Here is a 9,396-nt window from a genome sequence, read left to right on the forward strand (position 1 = left end):
ACCATGTCAACACAACTGTATTCCACTCTTCTCCCACATCACCCTAATTTTAAACCCTTCATTTTCCATAATCAAGTGATGTTTCTCAGGATGCTGATTTCCATTGCTAGTAACACAGGTCAATGTTTCATTAATAATTAAAATATATTATGAACATGTTGTCATTAATTATTACTTAAGCTGCATAACTCTTAGATGCAGCATTTCCTCAGTAAACCTCAGCACCTTACTTATACTATTAATTTTCAGGGGTGTGAAACACCTTTGGAACTCTGTAATCAGTTCTGAGATTCGCACTGAGGTGGTGAGTGTGTGGCGGCGGTCCAGCGTGGGCGGAGAGGTGGATGAGGCGCGTGTCACCAGCATGGCGCTGTATGTGGTGATCCAGCGCAGCCTGGCCCCCGGCCTTCCCCTGCCACCCCCACAGGCGCATGATTTTCTGGCATCGCTTGATGGTGGTCTTGGGCGATCAGCTTTTCGAGGTATTAAGTCAAGTGTGCCATCTTCCCGGCCCAAAGACCTTCCTTTGGACGTGATTGGCAGCCCCCTTTGGACAGGTTCATCACAGCAGGTGGCAGAGATACCTCAGCAGAGCGGTCCTCCTGTGGGTTTGTCCTCCCCCACCTCGCCAGAGTGGGATGAAGCAAACCTCACCAAGATCTTAGGTCTGTCTCCCATGGGCTACACGTGACTGTGGCATCTTGTTTCTTGACTTACCTCATAGGATATTTATAGTTCCGAATGACTGGAGACGTGGCGTTGCATTCTTTCCCAGACATTGCACATGCCTTTGAAACTCGTTCAACAAACTTAAGGTTTCCTTCAGTGTTTTAGACTGTATTATACAGTGTCAACAGAGCATTTCCTTGCTCTTTTGATAGACACTATTGAGAGAGAGAGAGAGAGAGAGAGAGAGAGAGAGAGAGAGAGCAGTTTTTATTATTTAATGCAAAGAAAAGATGGCTAATGTGGTTGAGTTACATCTGGCATTATTGGTCAACACTGGCAGTGTATAGGTGCTATGTGTGATTGTTACTATTTATAGGCAAATGAACAAAGTAGGCAAATTTCTACAGAGTTTTAAGGCATGTGTTGAATGTAATAGCCATTGCTGAGTGGATGTCTGTTTCTATCATTCGTAGTGATAATCACCCCATCTCTATCCCCCTAATATATTGGAGCAGCTTGATGTGATACTTGCATTTGTTCTTCCAGTGGTTTGCGCTATTTTTCCTTTCTTGATGCAGAGCTTTTGTACTGGTGGAGTGAGGAGCAACACCAGTGTGCATGGCTGGAGGAGGACAGCAACTCATAGCTTTAATATTAACCCTGTAATGAGTGATGCCCAGCCCCAGAAACTAGTCTAGGGTGAAATATGGCAGTGTGTCCCTCTCACCTGACTCTGTGTCAACTCTTAGGGCTTGTATACTTAATGCAGAAACCTGCCTAAGGATTCCAAGTACATGCCGAATTCTGCTTAATGAATCACTGGTGACATTTTGTAACCTGAATCCCGCTCACTCTGTGAACATCATATTGATCTTCCACTCGAAAGCACTAAAAAACAATCCAATACTCCTTTTGTGTATTAGATTATGTATAACGTGGAGATGTGAACTATGATAATTAATTGTGGGCTATTTGCCGGTGAATTTGATCAGAATGTCATATTCAGTGGTGTTATGGAATTTCCTTCTCTTTGTTTCACTCAATTATAAGTTGTGTGTGTTCGTGTGTGTGTGTGTGTGTGTGCGCGCGCGCATGTGTGAGTATGTGTGCATGTTGGAAATGATATTAAGCCATAAATCACTGAAATATGCATGGGAGTGATCAACAGTGGGTAATGATACTCTAGTACTTGAGGAGACAGCGTGTGCCCCTGAAGTAAGCCTAGGCCTCCCCGTGGAAGTAGTGCTGCAACTCAGACCTGATCCCCCAACACAATCTCATTACAAGGTCTTGTGATCTTAGGGACTGAAAAGATGAATGACTCCCATCGTATTAGTTTCAGCAATACACTTATTTTGCCTTAAAAATTAGTCTGAATAACAATTGTGCATCGGGAATGAAATATGAAAGGATATGTACACTGTAAACACATATTGGTGGTACGATGCTGATAATGGAGGAGTGGAAAGGTACTTAGACCAACTTGCTTTCATCATCATCACATGTTTTGTAAAGAGTTGGTGAATTGAAGGGTAAATTAGGTAGCTACTTCAGTCATGTGTTGTAGACAAGGAGGATCCCCTTGCATGCCATAGTTATTTGTGTCACATTGTTCTGTTACTTATTTTTTACTAGAATTTATCTCATCATGGCTAAAGATAAGTAGGTTACTTTATGAAACTCAGCCTATTTTTCATAGGAACATTATAGGTTGAGAGGCATTGATTTGCTCACTGTAAATTATTGTACTGTAATTTAATAGGTTGATAATATGCAAGAAACATGTATAATAATATCATCATATATTTATGTGGCATTAGGCTCTAGAGTGTAATGGAAATATATTCCCAGATGGATATTGTATCATTTGATCATTGCTAGAAGCACCTCTTGAAAGACTGTCAAGTAGTGGTTCAGATAAATCAGTGGGTGCCTTTGATCAGGTGAAAAACTGGCCATCTCACCAATTGTTCATGAACTCAGTAGTGAAATGTGTAGTATTTTTCATCTCCCATAACTCTAAGCCATTAAGTTGTACATGGGCATCTATACATGAACTAGTGCAGCTACAACCTATTCATTCAGTCTTGCAATTCCTCAAGGAGTTGTTTCAGTTTTGCACTGTTTACAGTCTGGTTCAGGATGAGGTCATGAAGTGCCATCCAGGAATATGTTCTTAATTTCTGCCTGAAGGTATCCCTGGAGAGCCTGTGGCCACAACCTGGAGGAAGAATGTAAATGATGTGTGAAGGGACACTACAGTATTCTAGTGTTTCTCAAAACTAAGAGCCATGTGTATCCAAAGTGGGACTGTTCAGCTCCTGTTGGACTGAACCCACGAGAGACCCACTACCTGTGTTGGACATTCCAGTACTGTCCATTTGATTCACTATTCCTCTTCTGTAACAAATCAGTCATCACAAACTGCTAAGCAAGTTTTTCCATTACTCAGGATGTCTTAAGAGAGTTAAGCTGTCTTGCTCTTCATTTAAATTAGGTATTTGTACATCCCATCCTCTTTAATTGTTTTGCGATTATGGGGCATTTTGTTTTCTCGAGAATCTCTTTTTTTTACTACAACAGAAAGCAAATACAGCAGGGATGAGGGAGACTTTAGCATCAACACAATGTCTTGGGACATTCGTGGTGGTTAAGAAATAAATATAAACAAAGCTTTTTACCATGATTTTAACTGGACATAATAGTAGTACTGCTGCTGTTGCTACCACACCTGCAGTTAAGAAGTCGAAGGCAACATACAGATGTTCCAGGCATTCAATTGCTCCACGTGGTCCACTCAGTGACAGTACATTCATCCTAATTTGGGTGAAAGGAACTTCATTTTAATCTTCTGTGAAGGGAGGTCTTCATTCTCTGCATTAAACTTCATGATTTACATTTGTTACTAATTGATGTGGAATTATCTTTTGTATCTTCATGTAATAGAAATTTTCCAAAGAAATTGGAAAGCTAAATATTTTTTATGCATTCATTCAAATCATGTGAAGGAAACGGGCTGCAAATGATTAAATTATGCTTTCTTGTAATGTTTGTTGACCTGTGAATCATGATTTTTAAAAGTATACCCTTATTGATAATAGTTCCAATGTTAAAGTTTGTCTGAATGTTTTACCACAACATTTTGTGTCTTTAAATTATTTTGAGTACTAGCAGAGTAGGTGTAGATAGTAACCTGTTGTGCCATGTGTCATTGTACAGCAGGCAACATGATATTGTGGCTGATACTTAGAGCACAATAGAGATGATCATGTAGGCAGCTGTAACTTTTTGTTGTTGTGGGACACCTGTCAGACCTGAACCTAGGCAGTGTGCATGGAAGACAGTCATTGTGATGTGATACCCAAGTTACTCATCCCAGGGTGTGGCGTGGCACACTGGGAGGCCATCTGACCGACACATTCATGCAGCTTTACCACACACCTTTTTGTATGTATGTACTTATTTTGTCATCTGAACCAGTGATAAGTCTTTACTGTTAAATGCAGCATTGTGTTGACACAATAGACCACTTTCCAGTGACCTTTTTACTGTCAGAGGGCAGAGGATGGTTTGTCTGGCTAACAAACACACCCAAGAGTCTCCATGATGGTGTAAAGGTAGATTCTTTGTCATTCTCATTCAAAGGCAAATGTTTGATTGAATCTCAGAAACTAAATCACTAATCTATTCAAAGCAAACCTATGAGTTCTCAAATATATATCAAACAAAATGTAAGTAACATGATTGATATAAATGAGCTCTCAGTGTTTCAGCACTTATTTTGGTTTGAAATATGTGTAAAATGCATCAGGCATTTAATAACACTTTGAAATAGAATTTGAATGAATGAATCTGCAAGTGGAAAGTGGTCTGTTGTTTGCAAGGCTGACCTCACTACCAGCTTGCCCAAGTCTGGTGTCTGCCTTACCAAAGGAGGAGGGAAGGTCCTCCTGCTATTGTCTCCCCCTCAGTTTTGTAAACTGGCATAATTTTGTTAAGAAGCACAACTCATTCTCTTAAGTTACAGAAATCTTAAACAATTGATATTTTATTATTTTGCTAGAAACATTTAACTTTTTTAATTAGCTTTATTATAAATAGCATTGAATGATGAATGTGACATTATTTTACAGTAATGAAGCATTGATCTGTGAAGAAGTTTACAAAAAAAATTAAAAGTTTTGCTTGTCTAGGTGTTTCCAATATTTTTTGTACTGAGCAGGAACTTTGTAGAATATGCAATACTTGTTTTGTTTAGTTTGAATATGCTTTTTGTTATCATTGCCATAGTGTTGATACCTCCTTGCAAGTGTAATTTATAGTTTTGAGTGAAGGGCTCAGGTATGGAGCCTCAAGCAACTCTGTAGACACACTCAAGGTCTACCCCTGGCCTGCACCCTGCCCCTCCTCCTGCAGCATGTGGTGTTACTTACACAACTGTGGAATTATCAGGTGTCCAGCAGATGGGAAAGGGAGCACAATGAGGCACTCTTAATTTAGTGCAGCCTGCCTTTAGTGCTTCAGAGCAACTAATCATCCACATGGGAACACTGAGCACCCCAGAATGCCTCGCGACACTCTCCTAGAGTTTACTCATGCCGTTTCCTTGTGCACATCACAGCTAGATAAGGTTCTAGTGGATTCACTGAGCCATTGATCTAAGAAACATTCACAGGACGAGCCCCCTTTCCTGATGGCATTAGCACAGGAGTAGAAATGTTCATGCAAATACATTTATGAAGGAAATGTGACTTTGGATATGCAATGTAAGAATGTGGCAAGTGAAGACAAGGAAGAACTAAGGCAAAGAAGACATTCCTCTACCACACACTGGGAACTTTTTTTCCTCATGAAGACAAGATCTGCAGGGACAGCACAAGGGAGGTGAAGGCAATGAGTAAATGAGAAACCTCATCGTATAGTTTGGAAGTCACTAGAGAACAATTCAGCAGAAAGTGGGGCAGTGAATACCACGTGGGGAAGCTGCTGGGGAGGAGGGGAAGGCGAGGCGTGCTGGGCAGGGACAAGGATGAACAGAAGTGTGCATCACTATCAGGAACAAGTTGCATGAGATGTTTTCATCAAAAGAATCTTCGTGATTGTAAATGTATGTACAGACCACTGTGTAAACAAAAGGTATGTATTTTAAAATGTACAATTAATGTATTTAGCTATAATATAGTGTACAGTTCTTTTTCCTAATAAAATGCAAAGTTACATTTCAGATTATTTTTACAAATAACTGACATAATATTAATTATGAAACCCACAACCATCTTTTAAGTTAAGGACTTTTACTCACTCAATAAAGCTATGTAAAGTATATGACTGAATGAATTCGGGGTTACTGGAGGAAGATTCATTTGTCAGCTCAGCTTCATTTTTTTCGTAGGGTGGTCAAGGTAGGGGTCTTAGTGCTAAAACACTTGTTGGCTTAGTTCTCCCACTCCACCCTTCATCCCGGGCTTTGTCATAAAGATTGCTACTTCACCTAGCAAATGGAATTGTCTTCTCATTCTGAGCGAGGAAGGGATTTACTGAAGTCCTTGGATTTACCATAACCCACCTTGGTTTTGACTTGCCTTATGTTAATAAGTCTAAGGTTAAACTTTATGCACCTTTCCATATCTCTTCTACTTAACCAGCCGCTCTTTTACCGTCATATATGTCATCTACTAACCTCTCAACCTCCAAGAAATATCAAAATCTGTCAGAAAAAAAAAATAGCTAGTCCAAAAAATAGGAGGGCTGCATAAAGTAAATCTTTAATTACCAAGTCTTATAATAATAATAATGACCAAAATTATTGATACAATATATCAATGCAATAAACACTAAGTGCATTGTCATTATTGCTTAGTACTATAAAATTATGAAAAATTCAATGAATAAACCTACTAATCAAATGAGCGTTGCGTCTGTTGTCTTGTTTCCCGCAATGTTGGGAAAAGAGAACTCGGCAATAAAAGAGGAATAAAAAGAAAAGTATAATTGTGGAAACAAACAAAAGGACAGAAAAGAGAAACGCAAAGAGAAGAGTCTTGAGTAAGCTAAAGTGAAGGACACAAAGGAAAAGAAAATAGAAAAGCAAAGTGAACAGAAAAACAGAGCAGGGTGAAGTATATAAGTGTAGCTACGCAGTGAAGTAACTAGGAGTGCGTACAGAAGCATATATAGAGTCGGTATTAAAAGACACTTTGGCTTCTCACATCAGCTATTTAAAGGTCAGAGACGGGGTCAGTCGGGTTCTAATGAGTGTTTCTTCAGGTTCATGGTACAGAGGAAATATGTTTTTGGACGACGAAATGTCTTATAATACGACCCTAAGTGTAAAGAATCACCAAGGAGGACCTAAGAAGCGATACAAAGCGGAACAGCTCAAAAGAAGAAGAAGGAGGAGGTGACGAAGCAAAAGAAGCATTCCTTGTCCTGCGTGCTGCCACAAAACCCTCTGAACACGTGGCTACACCTCCTCCACAGTGATGCAATCGTTCCCTACACCTGCTGAGGGATAATATTCAGGAGGCACGTTTTCTGCATTAAACCATAAAAAATTAAAAAATAAATACATAAAAAAAAAATTTCCTGGACCCCAGAGAGATACACCCCTCTTTTTTTATACCATACCATGACTGACTGATTGTCGCAGAAGCAGTGCCCGGGGCTCTGGCCTGCTGAGCACCGTGCTGACACATAGGTGCTACACTGAACACGAGAGGGCGGTGGTGCTTGGTGCTGAGGTGTGGGTGCTGTGTGTGATGGGCCAGCGGATGCATTGAAGGGTAAGGCGCCATGTTTGGTGTTTATATTTAACTTACCTAACTTAACTTACGCTTGTAGAAGTTGTAGTTTGATTGATTGATTGATAGTTTATTGTTCCAAGTAAACAACAAAGGAGAAGGGAGGAGCATGCCATCCCAACCCCCAGGCAGTACAGAGTGTGATTATACAACTAAGGAAACATGTGCCCGATTATACTTTTACCGATGTTTGTGAAGTGATTGCGTATGCGTGAAGGGATAGTTTGTCAAGTGTCTATTTCAAAATCGGTCGTCTGCCACTCTGGGTCTCAAACAGCTATTTCCAAAGGCCACAAAGGAGATTAGTCGGGTTCTCGTGAGTGTTTTTTAACGTTCATTATGCAAAAGCCTTGTCAGACTTTTACTAGGCTCAAAATACTTACCATGGAAATACCCACAACACCTACGAAGGCTTTATAAAATGTGGGTGTGTTAGCCCCGAAAGGGCTGAGAATATGGGCCTTGGAAATTGGGAGATTCGATACGCCCTTTCTGTAGTCACTAATGTATTAAGCTAATACCGTTTAATTAGTTAAGTTTTATCCACAAACTAACAGAATACCACCTTTACTTAACATGTATTAATCTATCACCGCAAGAAATAGTAACCTATCGCCGCTAAAGTACTAAACTAACTATTATAGCCGGCGCCCGAATAGTAACCGGATAACATTTAGAATTTTAGATGAATGGTTCGTAAACTGGAGGGCGTTAATAAATTTACAGGGGGGGGCGAACCTTTGGGAAAAGTTGGAATTTCTGTTGTGGGAACTAGTATTATCTTAAGGCCGAGGGCTAATATTCAAGGGGGGCGTGGAAGAAAAGACCCATTCGTAGAGGGGGCGTGGTAGTAAAAAATAAGAACCACTGATTTAGACCAGCTGTGCGGCTTCCCAAAAAAGTTATTATTGAGTTATTTATGCGATACGTTCAACCCAGCGCTTTCGTATCTTCTCAGGTTAAAACTTATATCGAAAAAAATAAGTACCAGGGTATCATCTATTATTTAGCAAACGTGAACAGTCCATTTCGAGCTACGGAGGTGAATGTGGTGTTATTTTATAGGTGTTCTTGTGTTTGGCAAGATTTGTAGTTTGTATGATTATATATATAATTATTATATTGTGTTGTTTACTGCATTTTCTCATTACTTTATCATCTTCCTCTTCATTCATCTACTATATATTTGTCTTCTGTTCCTCTTCTACTTCTTCTTTATACTTCTTTTTATTCCTCTTCTACATGTCATCATCTTCTTTTTCTTCAATTACTACAACAGTACTACTACCACTACTAGTACTACTACTACTACTACTACTACTACTACTACTACTACTACTTTTTCTTCTTTTTCTTAGTCTTCTCGAGAACTTACCTTCATTTCATAAACATCAGCTCTGGTTCTTCTTTTTCCTAATTTTTTACTTTTACTTCTCCAGAACTTACCCGCATTTCATAAACATTCATTTATTTTATCCTCCTGGTTCTATTTTGCCCTGGCTGGCTTGCTGGCTCGGGAAAGGCAAACATTGGCTCAAAATGCACGCTTTATTTTGAACTATCGACAGTAATATTCTTAGCTATCATTTCTTAACTCAAGGTGTGGATGTGTGTGTGTGTGTGTGTGTGTGTGTGTGTGTGTGTGTGTTTACTTGGATACAGAGAAGCCTATCATCATATATTTGGTCCTATATACATTATTGACACACAAACAAACAAAAACAAGTCATATATATTATAAAACAACAAAATATTAAATACACCGATACTACACTCATCATCTCTTCGGTCTATGTTCCTACCAATGGACTATGTGATTATGAGCTAGTGGTTGAGAGAGAGAGAGAGAGAGAGAGAGAGAGAGAGAGAGAGAGAGAGAGAGAGAGAGAGAGAGAACGAATCTGTTAGTTGAAGAGTTCAGAATCTC

General features: G+C 39.5%; 2 protein-coding genes across 9 annotated transcripts in view; one reads left to right on the plus strand and one right to left on the minus strand.

Annotated features, from left to right (window-relative positions):
• LOC127003327 (cortactin-binding protein 2-like) overlaps positions 1-5,888 on the plus strand; it is a 29,208-nt gene extending 23,320 nt beyond the window's left edge. For all 6 annotated transcript variants that reach the window (XM_050869830.1, XM_050869831.1, XM_050869835.1 and 3 more), the window contains one exon: positions 250-5,888. In XM_050869830.1, the coding sequence (XP_050725787.1) occupies positions 250-691 (442 nt within the window). In that variant the 3' untranslated portion in view covers positions 692-5,888. The remainder of the gene's footprint in view (positions 1-249) is intronic.
• The window catches only part of LOC127003329 (uncharacterized), a 49,028-nt gene continuing 42,461 nt past the window's right edge, over positions 2,830-9,396 (minus strand). For 2 of the 3 annotated variants that reach the window (XM_050869836.1, XM_050869838.1), the window contains one exon: positions 3,345-3,486. The gene's annotated coding sequence lies outside the window, so the exon portion shown is untranslated. Of the gene's footprint in view, positions 2,891-3,344; positions 3,487-9,396 lie in introns of those variants that run through there. The other variant, XR_007757037.1, reaches the window with a different exon arrangement.

The sequence above is a fragment of the Eriocheir sinensis genome, chromosome 25 (assembly GCF_024679095.1).
Source record: "Eriocheir sinensis breed Jianghai 21 chromosome 25, ASM2467909v1, whole genome shotgun sequence".
Taxonomy (NCBI): domain Eukaryota; kingdom Metazoa; phylum Arthropoda; class Malacostraca; order Decapoda; family Varunidae; genus Eriocheir; species Eriocheir sinensis.